Here is a 21,502-nt window from a genome sequence, read left to right as displayed (position 1 = left end):
GCCCAGATCCCCCGTTATTTGAAGGAGTCTTGAGAGAAAATGAAGGCGCAGGACAAAGGGGTCAAAGGTGGCCAGAAAGGGAAGATGCAAATTTATACTATGTTCCTGCTTTTCACTAGGATGTCGTTTCTTGATCATCTCACCCATTTGTGACCAAGGACTAGGTTCCCTCTATGCTAGACCGTACGGAAGACTGAGCCGGGAAGAGGTGGGGAGACACGGAGTGGAAGATGGGATGTTGGGGGCCCGCAGGTAGGTTTCAGGGGGCAGGTGGGGAATGCAGATCTGTGTGGAAAGGGCTGAGGGGGGCGCCCCGGGGGCTCGGTTGGTTCAGCACCCGACTCTTGATTTCGGCTCAGGTCACGATCTCAGTGTCGTGAGCCAGAGCCCCGCCTCAGATGCTGCCCTGGAGTCTGCTCAAGAGTCTCTCTCTGCTTCTCCCTCTGCTCCTCCCTCCGCACCCCTCCACCACCATCCCCTATTCGCACACGCACATATGCATGCATATTTTTTTTCCTCTCTCAATAAAAAAGGGTGAGTGGGACCGTTGCAAGTTGTTGGGGCCAGAAGGGTTGTGAGGTAGGGATCAATTCTGATGTGCAAAGAAGGAGCTGAGGTCGTTGGGATGATGGTGCTTAGATGCGGTTCGGGCATTCCTCAGGTCCTAAGGGACCCTGGGATCTCGGGCTGGCCCGTATATCACAGGGAGGATGGGGGTGTTTGCAGAGTGGAATGGGAGAGTCTTCTTCAAGAATAATGAGCCCAGAGGCATCCCCTAAGCCGCCGTTACCTCTGAGACGGGTATTTCCTCTAGAGCAGGGGTTCTCAAACCGGCAGGCTCCACATGGCCTGGGAACTCGCTAGAAATGCAGATTCTCGGTTTCTCCCCTTCCCTAACCAACTCCCCCCCTGCCCATGACCCACTGAATCAGAACTATCGGGGTAGGGCCCAGCGTTTTTAGAGTCCCTCTAGATGATCCTAAAGCCCACTCGAGTTTGAGAATCCACTGGTCTAGATTATAATGGAGAGTTGCCTAAGTGAGCCAGATGCAGCGGGAGGAAGGCCCGAGAAACTGAGGCACGGTGCCCGCTCCCCTGTGTGTGTTCAGGGTCAGCGGACGTAGTTTCAGCCTCTGTCCTCGGACGCTGGGTCCTCTGCCCTTTCCAGAGGAATACTGAACCACACCAGACCACTGCTTTGGCACAAGATCACACTTTAGTTCAGACACATTTGCATAAATACTTGAAATCCATCCACCTCTGCAGGTGGAAGCCTGAGAAGCCGCGGCTCCCCACCGTCCTGCGACTCTGCAGCCCTTTAGGCGATGGATTTTAATACTGAAGACAGTCCGGGGCCTTTCGGAAGACAGTGGGGGGCGCAGCTACGAGCTCTGGCGTTCACCGTCCTCCCTCCACCCCACTCCGTACCTCTCTTGTACTCATTTTTTTCCCCTCTGAGGTAGATTATTTATCGGGGAAACCAAATAGGAAAAATTTTTTTTTTTCACTTAACTCTGCTAGTCCTTTGCAAACAGGTGGCGTCTCCTGTTTGGGCCAGTACGTGCATCTTTTAACCTCTGCCCTCCACCTGAGCCCGCGCGGGGCCCAACCCGCCACAGGGTGGACTTCGGGACCTGCTGTCCGCATCCCCTTCTCCCCATCGCGGGTTCACGCCAACCTGGAGCGGCTGCGGCGACGACGGGCCTGGGGAGGGCCGCGCCACCTGCACAGGTAGGGCCGCCAGAGGGGCTGCCCTGGTGGGCACCCCTGCGCCCCAGTCCACGAGCATGAGCCCGGCCCCGCCCCACCGGCTCATGGCGGGCACGGCTGGCTTCCGCAGGGCTTGGCGTCCTCGGGCTTTAGAGCCTCGCTGCAGGCGGTGGAGGCCTGGCCGTGGGGGTCCCGGCACTCCACGGTGCGCCGCTGCCAGCCAGCTCCGCAGCTGCTGGAGCACTCAGACCAGTCGCCCAGCACCCACTGCGCGGTGAGCAGGGGCTGGATGACGTTGGTGGTTGCCCTCTCCTTGCCACTCTGCATGCTGAAGTTCACGTCATTGGGCACGAAGAAGGTGTACTTGACTTTGGGGGGAAAGGGCTCGCCGGGGACCGTCAGGAGCTGCACGGTCAGGGGCTCGGGCAGGGGCCGGAAGCTCTGCAGCCGCTCCAGGGTGGCGATGGAACCACTGTATTTAAGGATGGTCCCCTTCACCAGGATGTCCTGTTCAATGGCCGAGATGGCCAGGTTGCCGTTGAGCAGGTACTGCCCGTCAGCGGTCTTCAGGGCCAGGTAGTTGCCATCGTTCTGGATCCCTGGGTGGCTCCGCTGCTTCACGTCGATGTTAGTGGCGCCGGCTGGGATGGTGACAATGTCATTGTAGCCGTAACTGGGACAGGAACAGAAAGACACGCTGAGGACCACGGCCACCCAGCCCAGCGCCCCAGCAGGTCAGCACGCTGGCCTCCAGGCTGCGCCGCCACAGAGTGCTAGGAGTCCCCGAGCTGTCGCCCCGGGGTTCCCAAGAAATGAGCTGCCAAGGCTGACACGAATGTTTGGTACGTCGGGATTCGCAGGGCTTTGTGCTTTGTCTGGGAACTCCGCTTCAAACGAGTGGAGTTTGGATGGGGGGGTTCTGCACACTGGCACGGGGGGGGGGTCCCAGAAGGGTCTGCAGAGCTGCATCGTGCATCGCTGCTGCCAAACCTGGCAGCTCGTGGCTCTGGCAAGAGCCCAAGCACCTTTGGCCCCTTGCAGTGGAATCAGACTTTGCACGGCCGCTTCCACACCCCGAGCTCAAACCCGTGCGGAAAAATCTGTTCCGTACCCCAGCCCCGGGACCCGACCAGAATGGACATCTCACGCCACCTCTCAGAGCCAGTCAGTCCCTAGTATTAGGTGACCATGGCCCCAGGGCAGGAGCCGGGGTGATAAAAGCTGCTGCTAGCTGCCTTCCTCCCGGTGCGTCCAGACAGCAGGAGCTGTGAGCCTCTGACGCGACAACGTGCTGTCTGGGGAACAGGTTTCCACTCTACCGTGGGTCTAGGGCTTTATGTGGGATGGAGAAACCTTCATGCTGAGCCTTCCTTCTGGGGCAATAGTGTCTGGGTCGCACGGGCTGGGGGGAAAGAAAGATCGAGGACAGACAGGCTCCTCTTGCCTTCTACCCATGCAGGCGGTGCTCAGACTAGGGTGGTGTGGAACGCATCCACTGCCACGTACGACTAGTGCCTGAGTGTCTGACTATCCCACACCACATGCACCTTTTTTCTAAACCTTTGAGTTTAAATTTGAAGACTGCCACGCTGTCTGCTGGGGGCTGGTTCTGCTCTCCGAGCCTGACGATGGGAAAGACAGTGGGACACAGAGAAGGACCCAGTGTGGCCACGTGACCTACAGCCTTGCCGTTCCTCTCCCTGGCAGGAAAGAAACAGCCCAGGGACTGAGACACCCGGGTTCTCTTGCTGGCTGTCATTAACCCCCCGTGTGACCTCAGGAAGGTCATGCCATCTTCCTGCGCCTTCGTTTCTTCATCTGAAAATGGGGGATAACAGTATTGGCCACCTGATAGACTTATTTTGGGAATCACATGAGGCCACAGAAATGAAAGCACTTAAGAAGAGAAATGAAAGCAGGTCAGTACTAGTTGTGGGACCACATGGCTTTGAGATGTGAGACAGTGTCCAGGGTTCTCAGCTTCCTGAAAGCGCTAAGGCCGGCAAGACCCTCCTCTTTGCACCCCCCCCCCTTTTGAAAGATCCACCTGCAGAAAGGATGGCATCCTCAGGTGAAGGATGAGATGTCCTTCCCAAAACAGGCCTAGAAGAGCCGCTTTCCGGCAGAGGCCCTGGTTGCTCGGCGTGGCTCTGCTGCTGGGGGACTCAGAGCTGATCCACTGCGACCCTCAGGGCGTCTGGCTGCCCCGTGCACTGTCCTCTCTACGGGTCAGACCTTGTGCCAAGTGTCCCGCCCGTCTCATGACTCATTAGGATGCTTCTGAGATCGAGGGACTCCCAACGCTTTACCAGGAAGCTAGAGCTCAGGAGTTTGGGCCAGCCACCCGGGTGATAAGTGGCTGCCACAATTCTCGCTTAGGCCCATGTGATCCTGGAGCCCCTTCCACCCTTCTAGAACCTAGGCAACACAACTCTGGGCAAGACTCACCTGGAGGGGTTGAGGGAACCAGACACCTTCCTGCACGAATTGCCTTTGCCCCCACACACCCCACATTTGTCCAGCTTCCTAGGCGAGTCCACCACGTGGTCACAGCCAGCCTTGACGCACTGGCCACGGACGCAGATGGCCAGAGTCTCCGGCCCACACAGGGTGCCATCGATCACCTGCAGCAGGGAAGCGGGAGGTAACAACGGGCCTGGGGTGCCCCGAGGCGAAGCCGGTGGCCTTCCCCCCTAACTCCTGGTTCTGAGCTCCAGAAGGATTCTCACCTTGGCCTCGAACACTTTGAATTCACTCCTTCCCCGGGCTCTGCAGAACAGCTTGCAGCGGTCCCGGGGGGACACCCCCGCGTACTTGGGGACCCACTGTAGGAGGGTCCCATCCATGTCAGTGTAGTTGTAGGCATTGTACTTCTCACACTGCTGCTCCCGGAAGCTTTTCCCTACAAAGAGCAAGAAATGGCTCGCAGTTAACATGCCTGGTCGTAGGGGGAGGGCTCTGTGGCCAAAAGGCTGGGATCCAGGGCCCCTTTCTTCCTCCTGGTTTTGACCCAATCCCAGGACACAGGTCCAGTGTTATCTGGGCCCAACATTCCTAGACACGCCCGACAGAGGTCCATGTGGCAAGGAAAGGAGTGTGCAGCCTTGAGCTGGGCTTTCTGGGAAGAACAGCCTTTCCATCCGGGGAAGAAACCAATTCTAACAGATGAACTTAGTAGGAACACGGGACAATTAAGCTTGACTGATCCATGGAGCATGTTCTCAGGCCCCCGTTAATTGTGCTCTGTTTTGACTTTCTTGGTGACCTCGAACATGTGGCCGAAGACTCTCAGGTCTACGTCTCTAGTTCTGAACCTGTCCCTATGCCTCGCCTGCTATAATTCTGGGTGTCTCCAGGGCCCCTCCATTTGTAGCAGTGTGATAGCCTCCAGCTCAGCAAAGGCCCAACCCCAGACGGCTCCTGCAGTGACTGGTTTAGTTTTCCTCTGGGGGTACTCCCACAGTCTGCTGTGAGCCCGGCACCTGGGATCTGCTGAACACCTGAGCATCTCCTTCTACTATTTCCAACCTGTCGTTAAGTCCTACACACTATTCAGGACAGTCTGTGATTTTCAGTGTCTCCTTCCTCCTCTCGCCATCGGAGTCCACCTCCCACCAGCCCGGGGCCTCTCAGTTTCATGCGAGACCTAGTGCACAGCCTCCTCTCCCATCCTACTGCATGCTGCTTCCAGAACAATCTGTCAGAAGTAAGACATGCTTTTTTTTTTCCCTTCACAATCCTGAGATTAAACCTGCTCTTACTACTGAGGTTCTCCACCTAGCTGCATCCCTGAATGGCCCGCAGAGACTTTTCAGAGCACACATGGCCATGCTCTACTCCTGAGATTCGGATTCAACACATCTGAGGGGCCTGGGCCCCTTTTCAACAAGCTTCCCGGGTGACCTGATGGGACAGCCAGCAGGAGGACCTCCAGATACCATTTCAATCTCATAAACCTTTGTTGTGTAGCCTTGAAATGTTAGCATGCTGTTGACTCCACCCGAGTGAATCCCAGCCGCTCCTAGGCCTCCCCATCGCCGCACTGGCACACGTCCTCCCACACCTCATCACCATCTCCATCCTCCAGACCTTGCTCAGCCCTAAGTCCCTGTGAAGCTTCTGACCAGCCCAGGCTTTTCCTTCCCCTGAATTCTCCATAAACCTGGGATCTGAGCCTCAGAGATTAGGCTTTAATTGCTTTGTAAAAGGCGTGTGGACTGCAAGTTCTTTGAGGACAGAGAGCATGCTTTGTGCGTTTGCACAATGGCATTTCTAACGTCTAGTCTAGTTCAAGCCACACGGGAGGCACTAAAAACCACTTTTTGATCGAGAGGCAGATCCCCATGCAACAGAAATCATACTGTCCACCTCGTGCCTTATCTCCATCTCCTCCTCTCTCTCTGTTTCTCTCTTTGCCCCATATGCCAGGCGAATCCTCACGATTCCAGAGCGAAGTTTCCAGGGTTGCATGCTATTGCCGGTCCTTGTCTTGCAAAACTGCAAAGCCTACAGATTCCCTCATTAGACACCAACCCAATGTCAGTGTGTCTTTGCACTTGGATGCATCTCTCTTAAAACTCTGCTTGTCTTTTGCTGCCTGCCAATATTTCCTGGAGCTGCACAAAGGGGAATTGGATGGGACGGTGGGGAAAAACGTCTAATGATTCCCTCTCACCAGCTCTGCTGCTACCCCTGCCGCCTCCGAGCTAATGTGTGTGCTTCCTAGCGGGTGCTAGGGGGCAGGAGTATATGCCAAGGGGAGGTAGGGGCGGTGCTGCTGCCTGGTGAGGTTCCATGGCCTCAGGCGAAGATGGGCAACTCTTCTCAGAAGGAATGTGCATTAGAATCAGATTCAGAAACCCTCCCTCCACCCCGGGCTGAATGTTGGCTGGAGAGACAGTGGAGGTTTGGCTCTGACACTTGCTTTGGAAAACACTTCTATTCTGCACACAGACGAGGGTTCAGATGCCTCCAGGAGGATTATTATCCTAGACGCTCGCCCCTCTGCAGAGCTCCCCCCGACTCCCTGATAGGTTTGGTTGGGAATGACAGTCTCTATATCCACGTCGTGGAAGATCGGGGCGGTTTGGTTCCTTGACTTCGCTCACTCTCCTAGCACAATGAGAGCTGTCTCGGGGCTGCTAGGCTTTGCCCTACCACTTGGTGCCTTGCAGAGTCCATTTATGTCTGGATCACAGGAAGGCTCCGCCTCCCGGGACAGCCACCCTACTTCTCATGCCAGGCTCTGCTGCAGTGACAACAGCAGTGGCTGTCAGTGGTCCTTACCATCAGGGGGGCATTCCTCCGTGTGGCAAGATTGATACTTGGCTCTCCGACCCAGGCAGTATCTCCCTCCGTTCTGAGGCTCAGGGTCCGTGCATTCACGGTGTGAAAACTGTACTCCGCCTCCGCAGGTCCGGGAACATTCTCCCCAGGGTCCCCATGGGGCCCAGCCTCCGTCCACCACAGCCTGCAACACACAAGGCCACACTGAGTCAGGAGCAGAGGCGGGGAGGCCTGAGCTCTCCGGGTCACAGAGGTCCCTGGTCCTGACCTCCTCACCTAGTCATGTTCATCCTGGTGGGACTTGTTCTGTAAACTGCCCTAACCATTTGTTAACTATTGTGTGGCTTGCTTGGCTCTTGGATTCTTGAACACAGAGGCTGTGTTGGACTTGTTCACTCTTTCACCCTGGTGAAAAACAGTGCCTTGCCAATAGTAAGGTGCTCGATATTAGTTGCTGAATGAAACAACATTTAATGTGAATAAGGTTGGGTCTGATATAGCAGTTTTCCATCAGGAGCAATTTTATCCTCTAGGGACATGTGGCAATATTTGAAGACATTTTGGTTGTCACAACTGGGGAGGGCATATGCTGCTGGCCTCTAGTGGATAGAGGTTGGGGTGCTGCAGAGCATTCAACAACGAGCATCCAACAATGAGATTCCAACAATGAGCACCCAACAATGAATACCCAAGAATGAGCATCCAACAGTGAGCACCCAATGATGAATACCCAAGAATGAGCATCCAACAATTAGCAACCAACAAGCATCCAATGAGTATCCAACAATGAAGAAGATAGATCCTCACAACCAAGCCTTAATGCAGCCCCAAATGTCTCTAGTGTGAGGTTGAGAAGTCTTGGTTCAAAGCAATAATTGCTGGGAGCTCTTGCTATTGGTCTACCAGCTACAATTTCCAATGGTACCACTCCAAGGCCTGGGAGAAAAATCAGAGTTGCTTCCATCCTTACAATCAACCTAGGAGAACAAAGCTTTGCTCCTGATGGGTTCATATGGTTTTCAAAAGAGAAATAATTTTTTAAAAATGAAAGAGATAATATTTGCTTATATAAAAAAGGAAAAATGAAGAAAAGTATAAAAAAGAAAACACTTAAAAAAATCCACTATGCCAATAAAATCCCTGATGTGATTTTCAGCAATAACCTGTCACACTGTTGTTCCGAATAATCATAAAGATGAGATTTTTTTTTTTTACATAGTGTTTTATAACCTGTTTTTTCTTACCCTTAAAAACAGATGATGAACATCATCCCATGATAATTCCATGTCAGACTCTCCCCACATTGAGCTTGGCTCTGGTGCTGGGGAATGTTGGACAGACCCCGTGCCTTCCCCTTCTCTCTCCTCCCCTCCTCTCAGTAACGTGTGAGGCATGTGCTTTGGGGGGGTGAGGGGGCCAGGATGTAGGAGAGCAGCTCAGTGTCTGAAGCAGGGGCGGGGGTAGGGGGCGATGACAAGGACCTGAAGATCCTGCCCCGGTTCAAGCTTAGGAAGGGGGTGGATCACCTGGCCCGAGCAGGATCCTGAGCCTCAGGGCAGAGGACACGCCTGTGGGGACAACCCTGTAGGCGCGAGTGCCCAGGCCACCCTGGTGACTCGGAGCTGGGCCCGGACCAGGCTGTGAAACTCGGCGGATGCTGTTTCATAGGCAGGGCTCGGTGACTCGCAGTAAGAGAAATGTGAGCAGCCTCACAGTTTGGAAGTATTAGGAGCAGGGCAAAGAAGCGAATCATTTGAAAACCCTCGCTGGCACTGCTTTGGTGTTTCTTGTAAGTTTACTCTGTCCCAGGCCAAGTTTTCTCTGCCTGCTCAGAGACAGCTTCGATCCCTTCTCCCCTCGTGGGTATGGAATTCCCACAATGAATCCCCCTCTCCTGACCTCTAGAGAGGAGCGCACTCCAACATGGGTAGGCTAGAATCTCTAGCTTTTCCCTCAGCTCTCAGATCTCCTGCTGTCACTCTATCTAGCTTATAACGGGATTCACGGGGGCCTCCTTTTAGCGAATGGCCACGTGCTGGGCCTTGTGCTGGAGCCTTCATACCTATCACCTAGCCCCACAAGCCTCCAAAGCAGTTCCAAAGGAGGACTTTCCAAAACGCCCTGCGCACTGGTGGCGTCATCCATCTGCTATGAGTACAGCCTCGAAGGGCTCCTCTTGAGTTTGGGTAAATATGCTTTGCTCTGTTTGTTAAAAGATGAATGATTTTACTTACAAGTCATAGTTGCAGCCAGGCCCAAAGTCTCTTAATTCATGGCTCTCAAGTGTGGCTTCCTCTTTGCAAACAGCCCTCCCCACCCCGTCCTCCCACACCCCCGAATGGCCGTCCCTCACCTTGGGCCTGTCCACTTCCTCCTCAGGCAGACAGCTGCCATCTGAGCAGAGGCGCCCAGGCCCACAGGGCGTCCCATCAGCCCATGGCAGGCTGCCGTTCTTCGTGTGGCAAAGGGGCTCGGCGTCATCCGAGTGGCACCAGAGCTGGGCGCAGATGTCCTGTGCGGAGGTGTTGGGGCAGTGGCGGAAACCCAGCCCGAAGATCTGCTTGCACTGCTGGTCCAGCTCGTAGAGGGCCATGCGGCCTGGCAGGTCTGTCGGGAGGGGCAGGGCTGAGGTGGGGGCGTCCAGGAGACAGTCTCCTGAGAAACGGAGGAAAGCAGAGGAACAAGAATGAGGAGCAGGGGTTTCCCTCTCTCAGCTCCCCGGCGGCCTCCCGCATCACACTTGAATTCCTACCAGTGGGCTGGGGGGCCCAGCCATCGTGGTGTCTTTGACCGTCTCATCCATACGAGCTTATCCCATTCTGGACTGGCAGTAGGTAAAATTTTATTAGGACTGAATTTTGGTTGTTGGGGTCATTATCCAGAATATCTTCTATCCGCTCAGCGTGTGCCCGGGGGATGCCAGCTAACTGTGACACTAGTCTATGTCACATATACTTGGGGATGGGAATGGGCTTTCGAAGACGGTGGCACGCAAAATAACGCCAGAGGACGGATTTCGGATGATCTGTGATTTTTGTATCATAGGTGTCCCCGTCTGCTTCGATCACGGGGAGAATCAATTGCATTTTCACTGCTTTCCTGAGTCAGTCCAGCTGTTTTAGCCCAGCACGCCCCATCCCTGCCCGGCCCTTGCTGCTCGCCCACCTCCTCGCTGCCTCTTTGCTGTTTCGAGCTCCCACATGGTCTACCTCTCCAGGCCGGGTGCTCTCTTCTCTCCTCTGTTCCACAGTCTTCCATTCCTTCAAGCTCTGTTGGACCTCCCTCCTCCACTGGCACCTTCTCAGGCTAATTCTATTGGCCCCGGGACTCATCGTCTACCTGAGCCCAGCAGCCGGCTCAGGAGGTGCGAGGGACACCCCTCTGCCCGCTGTTCCAGCCTCAACGTCTCTGATGCTTGGGGGAGCTCAGCCAGAAGGGGCCCCAGCGCCGAAGCAGCGTAGCAAGCCTGGGGGGGCCCAGCAGGCCTCCAGCGCCGGCAGCCGCCCGGGAAGGAGCCAGGAGCAGCCTGCGCGACACCTACCGTGCCCGCCGTCCAGAAGTTCCGTGAGGTACATGGCACTGCAGGGAGACCAGGGCAGCGTCTTGTTGAGGTGGACAAAGAGGGGTGCCATCATGTGGTGCTTGCCCATGGGCCCGAAGAGCCGTGCGCAGGGCTTGGAGTCGTCGTGGGGCATGCTGAGGACGTGCCCTGGGGTGAGAGAGACCTGAGGTCCACCCCCACTGGCCTCTACTGCCCTCCGGCCCGGCCTGTTCCGCCCCAGGGCCCCCCACCCGGCCCAGCACCCCAGCCCCGCTCCCCCTCGAGGCCGCCACCCTCCGCTGACAGAGGGCCAAGCCTTCACCAGCTCCTCACGGACACGGCCGCCCCCTTCCTCCTTAAACATTTTGGTTTTGGGCCGCACTCTGGGCCTTTCTCTGGCGGAAAGCCTTCCGGGGAACGCTGGGGGCCTCTCTTTCTGCCTCGCCTGCCCTAGATCACGCGCACCTCAGCGACCCGCTCACCCACACAGCACTCTCCTTACACGGCTCTTCCCAGAGTTCCTACTGCTACCGCTGAGCTTGGGCAAAGCATCTTCACCCGAGCCTTTGTTGCATTTTTGGCATTTTCCTGGTGACCCCGGGTGACGGTCCGAGACACTATTTTAATATTATGGCCTCATGCCCAGGGAGGGGATGGAGAAAGCACACGATCTCTCTGCACAAGATCACTCTGTCAACATTCTGAGTCGAACCAGGCCAAACGTGAGAGCCGCGTACGCCGCAGACGCCGGGCCGGCCTGGACGTGGAAGGCAGTTCCCTCTGACACAGCACAGCACGCAGGGCATGGCATGTCTTACCTAGCTCATGGGCCAGGGTGTAGGCCGCCTGGAGCCCCTCATCCTCGATCACAGAGCAGCTCTTGTTGGGGTCACAGATCGTGCCAATATCCGCCACACCCAGGGTATCACACATGCCCTCCTTCCCGCAGAAGTTCTGCTTGGCGGAGAGAGTGAGGGCATGAGAACAGACACAGAACAGATAGTCTTCCTATTTCTGCTTCTCCTGAGTTGAAGGACATTTTTTTTTTTGGTGGGGGGGAGACATTGAGGGAGGGGGAGAGAGAATCTCAAGCAGACTCTGTGCCCAGTACGCAGCCCGACACGGGACTCCATCTCACAACCCCAAGATCATGACCCAGGAGCGAATCAAGAGTTGGATCCTTAACCAGCTGTGCCACCCAGGTGCCCCAGAAAGGAAAAATTTTAAGCCAAAGGCCCTATTTCTTCACAACGGCCCCTGTGTGAGGAAGCCCGTTTCCTTTTCTACGTTGGTGCGACCCTGGGGGCTGGCTGGGACTTCATGTCCTAGAGTTGGCACATCCCATGGCTGGTTTGGGGAGGCCGGATGGCACAGTGGTTGCGAGCACTGACCCTGCAGCAAGACTGCCTAAGCTTGCCTATGGGCGCTACCGCCGTGTGACCAATCGGTGCCTCAGTTTCCCCAGTCGTAAAAGGCGGCTCTGTGGGATTGTCGTGAGGACCCAAGGCATCAACAGGGCCTGGCACACGTTATTGGACTTTCTAGCCACCGGGCAGCTGTCTGTTTCAATTGTCCCAGACGGGGGCTTCCCGATTTGGAGGAACCCTGAGGGTCACCCCCGGTTACCTGCCGCTAGGTTTAACAGTTGCAGAGGGCCCTCCTGTCTTCATTCCAACTGCAGCTCATTTGCTGGGCCGTCTGAGCCCACTTCCTCCGCTGTGACCTCAGCAGACAGCTGGTCACAAACTTTTGGAGAAGAGCCCTTACGAGATTCCTCTCCTTCCCTTGCAAATACCTCACACTTGTCCCATGACCCCCTCCTCGTCCTTCCACACACGAGGCTCCTGGTGTCCAGCTGGGGCCAGTGGGGAGCCCCAGCCCATGTTTGGGGAGGCCCAGGGCCCCCCCCCCCCCTTTGACCCGCCCATCCCGCCGCCCACAGACCTGTCTGGTGAGCAGAATGGCCGTGTCGAAGTGTTCTGGGTGCCGGTCGCTGGGCTGGTTGAAGCGCCGCTGCCAGTTGCAGAAGTTGCGCAGGGTAAGGCCACCATTGTCGGACACCTCGGGGCCCCACTTTTCATCTTCCACGATCAGGACTTTGACGACCATCAGGTTGATGGAGTTTCTGATGCTGGGGTGCTTGTAGATTCGGGCCGCCACGGACATGAGCGTCAGGATGTGGTTCTGTCGGGAAGCAGGCAGCAGGGAGAGGGCAGGGTTACGTCTCCGGGCCCGGGGCCTGCCGCCCACTGCCGCCACCCCTGGATGTGCGTCTCCGGTGCCAGGCTCGGTGCTGAGCCCTGGATATCCAGCCTCTTGCCGGAGACGCACAAAAACCCGGAGGTCCTGGCGTTATTTCCCTTGGTTTTACATACAAGAAATCGAGGCTCAGTAGCTGGCCCAGGATCACAAAGCTAATGAGTGTACAGCCAGCACTTGAACCCAGGTGGCCCAGCTCCAAAGCCCGTGCATTTAACATCTTGACCAGCCACGTGGGCCTGTGCAAATCTAGGTTAGTTAAAATTCAATAAAATTAAAATTACAGTTCCTCTGTCGCACTGGCTACATTTCAAGTACATCAGTAGCCACCTATAGCTCCAGGCTTCTTCTTCTTTTTTTTTTTTTTAAGCTCCAGGCTTCTGTATTAAACCGAGCAGACGGGACGTTTCCATCATCCCCAGAAAGTTCCGTGGGGGCTGCACTGGCGACTCTGCCTTAACGTGACACCAACTGCTTCCCTGCCAGCCAATCCCATCCCCTCTCGGTGCTCAGCCCAGAAGCAATTATTTGAGCCTTCAAGGTCAGTAGAACGTGTTGAGCGTTTTCCCGGGGCCTGCTGGGGTAACGTGGACTCTCCAGGATGGGCACAGTCGACTCTGGAATTGTCCCAGTCATCGCTCCTAATAGTCAGGCTGCACCCGTCGGCCAGGCCCACACCTCATTAAGTCCTCACACGAACCCTGTGAAGTGGGCATTGTCATCTGGGGCTTAACAAAGCAGGGAACAGAGGTTCGCACAAGTTAAATCAGCTGAGGTCACACAGCTCCCAAGGCCGGGACACCGGCCCAGGCACGTCTGTCCCTGAGGCCTACACTCTTCACCTTAGGTTTCCCAAGTGCCTGACTGCTGGGTTTCCGGACAGCCCCAAAAGGTTGACCCCAGGGGCTTGAGGGGGGGTCGGTGGGCCTAACGAGGCCCAGGTGCTGAGGATCACACCTGCTTCCAGTTTTGCCCAGGCCAGCGGAGGGAGTTCGCATCACTGCCTGGCCTCCGTCCTGGCCCTGGGCTGCCAGCTTGTCCCAAGGCTTCGGAGGCGGCCAGATGGAGCTCACTCTCCTGCCTCAGGGACCTCGAGCAGTGAGACCTCTTGGATTCTTTGCAGCGGAGAAAGGGGCAGAGGCACGCAGGCCTTCAGCCGGGAGTGTGGCCAGCTGAGGTGCCGTTCACTTGCCCTGCGCCCCGTTCCCTGGGACACCAACTCCCCTAAGCTTTTCTTTTCTTTACTCTCCTGTGGTCTGGAAGGTAGGAGTGGAAGGAGGGGAAAAGAGGGCGAAAGGCTAACGAGGGACACTCCACCGGTTGAGGCCACGTGTGGGGGTTTCAGACGAATCCTATTATTTGTGAATGGGATCGGTCTGTTCACCTCGCAGGCAAGGAGCCAGGTATTTTGTAAGCCCTACAAACAGGGGTTGGCAGGTTCCTTAGCGTGTCAAGCACTCTCGCTATGTTTAGGCTGATGTAAACATCTTATCAGCAAAGCTGAAACTTGGCACTTGCTCCGGGAGCTGGATTCCTGAGGGAAAGAAGCAATCACATCATTATGCAACTGGGGGTGAGGGCTGAGGGCTGGGAGCTCCGGAGGCTACTTCCTGGCCAGGCCCTCACTGCTTCCAGGGTCAGGCCGAGTCTCCTGCTCTCTTGCCCTAGGAAGGGTCCAATCTGATGGGCCAGGGACCAAGCCCTGGCATTTCTTCAGAGGCAACCCGCAACTCTCCGCACAAGACTTCGTCCCTTTGAGTCCCAATTTCACAATCTCAAAACCGGGGGTGGGGGGAGACGATGTTGTGCCGAGAAGGTGTTAACGCAAGAGATGCCAGCTGCTCGGCGGCGGCGGTCCCGAAGGTCTGGGGTCCCAGGCTGACCGGATCGGGCAGAGGCTCTGGGGCCATGTGGCCAAGGGGACTGTGCAGGGGCCGTGTCCCCAGGCACGTGTTACCAAGGCACACAGGCGTATATTTCCGCACAAAGCATGATTTGAGAGCATTTGGATGTCCTTCTGGTTGCTATTTCAGAAGATAATTTCCATGGCAAGAGAGCTGCAAGGACCGTGGGGTCCAGTGTTTCTATTAAGATCCCAAATCCTGGTCCTGCTCACCTCCCCTCTTGTCTTGTCTCGCTGAGGTTTTGGGGGTGGGAGGCCCTGCCAATCCCGCTGTTTGCTCCTCCAGGGACCCATGGCAGGAATGCCTGACGTTTGCAGTATCTCCTACGGTTCCCCAGGGGGAAGGACCTGGTGGGGACCCCAGGGGGCCCTGAGGCCATGAGCTCCATTCTCTGCGGGGACCCGGGCTACAATGCCAGGCCCGACTTCCAGGGCCACAGAGAGAGGGTGCAGGGGCCGGTCGAGGGGAGGGCCCGACGGCTCAGCCCACCGCTCACTCTGGGCCTCACACAGGTGTGGGCTGCTTGCTGAAGGAGGTGAGTGAGAAGGCGCCCCTGGGGTAGTGGGGCCCCGGCCCAGCAGACAACCTCCAAGGACCATGCCAGGGCTGTTGAGCAGCGCGGCCAGGGGCGGTCAAACAACCCTGCTCTCGAATGACTCAGGGACTCCTTGCCCTTCATTCTCACTAGGAAAAGACACGGCGCTTTTTTTAGGGGGTCTCCTTCTCTACTGGTGCCCCTGAGGCCACCTGAAAAGAAGAGAAGGAAATGCCCTGGCCAGCTAGGCTGCGACACAGGCCTCTTGGATTCTTCGTGAGACAACTAAGGAGATTAGTCCCCCAGAGCACCCGTGGAGCAGGAGCCAACTGCGGTGGGAGGTGGGAGTCTGGGCCCGGGCCACACGCACTTCCAGCAGCTACTTCTGCTCAGCGTCACCCCTGCCTTGCTCCTTTGCTCTTCACGCGTGGGTCCCATCGCTTCTCCCTGCAGCTCGCCTGGGAGGGCAAGGAGAGGAAGAGAGGTGACACGGACACCTTCTGGCCTCAGCAACTGGTGCCCTCCTTTTCGTACTGGGGGGGGCTGTCTCTAGGGCCTGAGGTGAGAAGCAAAGGAGGGTAAGGAAGCAAGGGGAGAGAAGAGAGGCTCCTGCACTGACGTCCTTCATCTCTCCTTGTTCCCCAAACAGCCAGGGGCGGTGTGAGCTCTCAGAAGGTATCAGCACTTACCCGACACGAGGGGGCCACGCTCCAGCACCCTGAGCCGAGCATTCTGGAAAGGAAGGCCTCCCTGCGGGACAGCGGAGCTAACCTGGTGGTGGGCTGGGAGGGCCTGTGACCACACTGCCCTCCGACTCTGACCAACACCACTGTCCAAGGTGATGCTGGTATTCCCGATGCTTTTTTGAGCACCTACTATGTGCCAGGCGCTGGGTCAGGCGCTTTCCATATTTTACTGTGTCCTCAAGGTAGTGCCAGGACATTGGTGTAACTCTTCCAGGAATCGAGACACAGGGAACCTGGGAACTTGCTCTGGGACACCCAACTCATTTTGATTATCCTTCAGGGACTACACCCTCCATCACCACACTGACTGCCACCTATCCCTGCTCCTACAAGGACAGCTAAGGCATAGCCAAAACAGACCCAAAGCACGCCAGCGAACAAGCTTTCCCCTGGCATCGTCTATACCGGGGGAGGCAGAAGCAGCAAACCAAAGACCTTTGCATATTGAGGCATTTTCTTCAGGAAGAGCTTCATATCGTCGATTCTGATGGGAGCAGAGAAGAGAGACGGGAAAGACTCATTCTCTTGCCAAGAGGGAAACACAACTTCTGGGGATATGACACTTGTCTTTCTCCCACGGGGACATAGGCAGCGACAGAGCAAGTGGGGCATGTGTCTGCTTCTGTTATTATCCAAACCAGGACGCTTTTGAGCGTGAAGGCGATGCTCTTAATAATCATGCCAGAACAGGCCCCAACCAGGCACTGGGCACACTGGGGAATGTGGTCCCTTTAGCATCAGGGCTTGTGGGAGTCACTTTCCCAGAGGATATGGGGGAGGGGGGGTGGGCTGGCTGTGATGGAACCCTTTCCTGAAATCACTTGGTGGTAGCCGGACATCCCGGGAATCCTCCGGAAATGAGGAGTGCCCTCCTAGGACCCTCTCTGCTGAGCAAAGAATTCAGAGCTCAGCCGGCAGCAGAGACACCAGCAGGACGGATTTTGGGTGTGAGAGTGGGGCACAGCTCAGCCCCCCACTCACTGCTGTCCCGCTGCAGGTCCATCCAGGCATCCGAGCGAGCGGCAGCCGGATGCAGACAGAGTTAATGGCCTCTTCCGAGGTGGTCCCTCCTTTCAGAAAGCCCCCTTTGTCTGAGCGCATTAACTCTGAAACCAGATAAGAAGGTGGGAGGCAGGGGCCCCTTCTGTCAAGGGATTAAGTGAACTCAAGTGTACAGAGTTCTGGAAAACTTCATTGTCGCTTCCCAGTGTGATCCGCCGCGAGCGTGGCTAATTCTTTCTCTTGGCCTTGGAGGCGGTTTCTTCCCAGGATAGGGCCTCCCACCTTGGCCTGGCATCTTTGAACTGCTGGATTCAATGACCCCTTCCCACAAGACAGACAAGCGTAGGGGGGTATGCAGAGCCACAGAGTCACAGACCCTCCTCGTGCTAAAAAGCCTCCCTGCACAATAAAAACGACACTGCCCTCGGGTTCAGGAGACTTAGGCCGTGACCCAGCCCGGCCGTTCACTAGTTGTGTGACCTGGAGAAAGTCACAGATTCCCTTGTGAGCTGAACCATCTTCCTCTGCCTCTCTCACGGGTATCTCTGCTGAGGTGATGCATGCAAACCACTGTGCAAACTGCACAAACTCAGAGGGTGGCTTCCCCAAGGAGCACCGAACTCTCTAGAAGCCTCATCAAGAAGCAGCCTCATTAATGCTTACGTGAATCCTGATGACCTGGTAGCCCAGGTATCTGGCTTCACAGATGAGGAAATGCAAGCCCTCGAGGGGGGCAAAGTCTCTTCCTCCTTACCTTACACCCCTGGTTGTTAAAACACCCCAAAGTGCCTTCCGTCTGCCTGAATGAAGTCTCCAGGAGACTCCTTGGAGAGCTGCTTTAAAGAACTGGGTTCTATTTTGGGGAGAAGGTCTGGGCAGGCAAGGTCTTGGGGAACTGGAACTTGACATTCGTTCTGGTCTTGGCTGAGCTCATGGACCTGTTTAGGAAGCCCAGGGGACTGAGCTGAGAAGTTCAAGTCGATCCTGTGGCATCTCCACAGCTGGTGAGCAGTCAAAGCAGAGGGGTCAGCGGGAGGTCATAGAAGCAGCCGTGCCTCATGCCCCATCCCAGCATGGTGACAGCAGGGGTGTAAATGGGGTGTGACATAATGAGACCAAGGTGGGGGGTGATGGAGCTGATCCAGCTGAGAGAGCACTTTTCCTTCAGGTGTTAAGCCCTGGAAGTAGGTACCCTTAGGGAGAGGACCTCAGCCTACACAGGGTCTGATGTGCTCTTCTGACCCACATAGGCTGGCTGGCCGCACGGTGTGTGTGAATGGTTCAGAAATGGCATATGTGGAGGGGGAGGGGAGGGGACAAGCATGCACCGGTCACCTGGCCAGAGATCTGTAAGGGCGCAAGCACTCCCAGGTGTCTCTGTGAAGACCCAGCCCAGCCAAATACATCCTTCAGGCAAATACCCAGGATCTTAAGTAACTACCTGATGGGCTGGGAGAGCTGGATGGTAGGAGGGTGCCAGAGAAAACATTTTGGCTCTGAAGCCTGAAAAGTAATTACTCTTTCTGCTGCTCTTCTGTGGTCTTGTGGTCTTTCCTACCTCCTGGTTCCTAGGCAGATGTTCGGACACTGGTCCATGCACGCACGGGGAGGGGCCCAAGCATCTCAGCTCTGGGTTTGCAATGACTGTAGTCCCGCCTCTCTCCGGTAGAGCCCCCTGGTAGCCAGGCGTGGTGGTCCTAACGTGCCTAACGGTGGGAGAAGCCCTGCCAGCCACCCCCTTGAGGCCTTGCTTGGGGAAGGGGAGTCAGAGGAGTCCGCTGATGCCTCCCCCTGCTCTCAGGGTAGTCAGGGAAGCAGACACTCAATCATCACTGCCCCCAAACCCACTGGCAAGACCACAGTGATGGCTCAAAGCTGCCTTACTGAGCTCTGAGAGAGGCGGATACGACAACAGTGTGCCGAGGAGCCTGTTCCTGCAGGAGCCAGAGAAGCAGCCACGTGGACCTCTGACCCCCCGCTCTCCTCATGCTTCCACCTAGATGCATTTCCCAGTGATGGCAGAGTCATAAAGATGCCGTGCATCATCTAGACTGTTCTGCGCAGGTGACGCGGAAGCACTTGGTACCCCCAACAGCCGGACCTAGGCTGAGCCTAGAACAGGGTCACTGGCCAAAGTGGCCATTGTTGAAAAAAAAAAAAAAAAGCATTACCCGAGGGGCGGCAGTGGCCAGGATCCCAGCGGCAGGCATCTCTGACCTGTGGCAAGTCTTCTCTACCTAGCACACCTCTGGGTTTGTGCTCCCCGGGAAGAGGGAGGACGGTGCTCTCCAGGAGCCCTGGTACTGCCCCCTCCCTGTCGCTGGGGGAGGTGTTGGGCGCAGGGGGACACAGGCTCCTCCTGCTGCGTCCTCCTCGGCACCACCTCTGAATCTAGTTAGACATGGTCTGGCGAAAGGAGCTGTCCCCCGAGCTCAATTTTCCTGCCCAGGCTCTGCAGAGGGCCCGGTCTGGGCCCAGAGCCGCTGGGGCGGACCACGCAGGAACAGTAACTGGAGGAATTCGCTGCCCCACTCCCGTCTCCCCTCCCTTTTCCACTGAAACTTCAGTTTCCCAGGCTGAGCCCCCAGGCAGAAATTCTGTTCCCCTCCCTTTCTGTGCTGATGCTGGCACTGCCAGGATCCGCCGGGGCTGCGTGCCAGGTTGGCAAGGTAGCCCCTGCCCCTTGATCAGAACCAGCTGGGCGCGCAGAGGTTCCAGGTTCAACTCCCTCCCAACAACATCTTTTACTCCTGGCAGCCCCAGTTGTGGCCCTGGAGGGGACGAAACAGACACATCCTTGGTCCCCGCTGACCCTCGGGGCTGGGGGGCGGGTGTGTGGATGGGGGGGAGCATCTCTCAGGTCTGGGGACAGCAGAGGGCTGAGAAATGGATGCTCTTCCAGAGTGTCCACCTCTGTGGGGGAGAGGCAGGTGCCCCGGGGGTGGGGTGGGGTTTGGAGCCCACTTTGAGCCCCGTGTGCCAAGCCCCGCAGGAGATTCAGCGGGTGCGGGCCTCCACCCTAGAGTGCAGGGCCCGGGGGAGGGGGCAGAGGTTAGGGGAGGCCAGCCTCGGCTGCTTGGGGTCGCCTCTTGTGGTCGGAGGAGCTGGACGCGGGTGTGTGTGTGTGTGGGGGGGGAGTTGGAGGCTCCGGGGAGGGCGGGGGCCTGGGGGCCGAGCGTCCTACCTGCAGGTCGGCTCCGTAGAAGGCGGCCATGGACGCATCGGCCACCAGCAGCGTCTCCACGAAGCGAGCCTCGGACGCGAAGCGCTTGGTTCTGCTGGTGGCCCCCGGGGGTGGGGGTGGGGGTGGGGGCGGCCCGCTGGCGCCCGGGGCGGCCTCGTCGTCCCCGTCCCCGGCCCCGGCCCCGTCCCCGCCGTCCCCGCCGTCCCCGCCGTCCCCGCCGTCCCCCCCCCGCCCGGGGGGCCCCCAGCGCTGCAGGCGGTGCGGCCGGAGCAGCGAGCGCCCCGCGCCCTGCGGCTGGATGGTGAACTCCTCGCCGCGCAGCAGGAACGAGCCGCTCAGGCCCCCGCACAGGCTCACGGCCGCCAGCGACCCGGGCGCGCCGTCCACGGTGCCCGAGAAGAAGCAGCGGCGCAGCCCCGGGCCGCCCCCCGCCCCCGCCCCGGCCCCCGCCCCGGCCCCCGCCCCGGCCCCGCGCCCGCGCCCCCCGCCCCCCAGGCGCTCGATGCGCAGCCGGGGCGCCAGGAAGCTGGCGTCGGGCGCCAGGCGCAGCACGAAGCGCCGGCCGAAGGCGGACAGGTGGAGCGCGAGCTCGCCCGCGCCGCTGCCCGGCAACCGCGTGGGCTGCACCAGCGCCGAGGCCGGGCCCCGAGCGCCGGGCCGGGCCGGGGCGCCGCGGGCGGGCGGCGGCGGCGGCGGCAGCAGCAGCAGCAGCAGCAGCAGCGGCGGCGGCGGCCACCGGGGGGCGGCGCGGGGCATGGGGGCTCCGGGGGCGCGCGGCCCGGCGCGGGCAGGTGCGGGCAGGCGCGGGCAGGCGCGGGGCGCGGGGCGCTGCGGGGCGCGGGGGGCGCTGCGGGGCGCGGGGCGCGGGGCGCGGGGCGCGGGGGGCGCGGGGGGCGCGGGGCGCTGCGGGGCCGCTCGCGGGCGCCAAGGCCGGGGTCCGGCGCTCCTCCGCCGCCGCCGCCGCCCGCCCGCGTATTTATACCGCCCTCCCGGCTTTGACCTAAGAGGTTTATTTTTGATCCCTCACTATTCCCGTTTCCCCTCCCCTGGGATCAGAGAGAGAAACCGAAAAAGAGGGAGCGACGGAGGAGAGAGAGAGAGAGAGAGAGAGAAATTTTGGATGAAATGTAAAACCAATCAGCAGCCGGCGGGCCTCGCCCCCCCGCACCCCCCTCCGCGGGTGTCGACTCCAGCTCGCTTCCCCTTCCCCCTGCGCGGCCGTTAACTCCTGCGGTGCTGGGCCGGCCCTGCCTGCTCCCTAAGGCCTCCCGCAGGCTCCTGCCCCCCCCCCCCCCCGCGCCCGCGCCCGCGCCCCCATCCCGCGGAGCCACTCTG

At 58.1% G+C, this 21,502-nt stretch overlaps 1 protein-coding gene across 1 annotated transcript; it reads right to left on the bottom strand.

Annotated features, from left to right (window-relative positions):
- Nucleotides 1–1,197: 1,197 nt before the first annotated feature.
- On the bottom strand, nucleotides 1,198–21,030 carry ADAMTS8 (ADAM metallopeptidase with thrombospondin type 1 motif 8). Its single transcript, XM_072729317.1, has 9 exons — nucleotides 20,168–21,030; nucleotides 12,482–12,721; nucleotides 11,356–11,491; nucleotides 10,538–10,705; nucleotides 9,350–9,651; nucleotides 6,997–7,180; nucleotides 4,440–4,612; nucleotides 4,159–4,334; nucleotides 1,198–2,383 (listed from the first exon to the last, which is right to left on the bottom strand). The coding sequence occupies exons 1-9, from the start codon at nucleotides 20,921–20,923 to the stop codon at nucleotides 1,813–1,815; spliced, it is 2,706 nt and encodes a 901-aa protein (XP_072585418.1). The 5' UTR covers nucleotides 20,924–21,030; the 3' UTR covers nucleotides 1,198–1,812.
- Between the last annotated feature and the right edge of the window lie 472 nt (nucleotides 21,031–21,502).

This window comes from Vulpes vulpes, chromosome 12 (assembly GCF_048418805.1).
Source record: "Vulpes vulpes isolate BD-2025 chromosome 12, VulVul3, whole genome shotgun sequence".
NCBI lineage: Eukaryota > Metazoa > Chordata > Mammalia > Carnivora > Canidae > Vulpes > Vulpes vulpes.
Note: the sequence above shows the minus strand (reverse complement) of the source record. Positions and strands in the feature narration are given on the sequence as shown.

What these genes read in the sequence shown, in the direction of transcription:
- ADAMTS8 (XM_072729317.1), bottom strand. Translation starts at nt 20,923, where the DNA reads ATGCCCCGCGCCGCCCCCCGGTGGCCGCCGCCGCCGCTGCTGCTGCTG. An exon ending in CCATTCTGCTCACCAGACAG is followed by an intron (nt 11,492 to 12,481) that starts GTCTGTGGGCGG and finishes TCCGCCAAGCAG; the next exon opens with AACTTCTGCGGGAAGGAGGG. An exon ending in GGTTCCCTCAACCCCTCCAG is followed by an intron (nt 2,384 to 4,158) that starts GTGAGTCTTGCC and finishes TTCCTGTCCCAG; the next exon opens with TTACGGCTACAATGACATTG.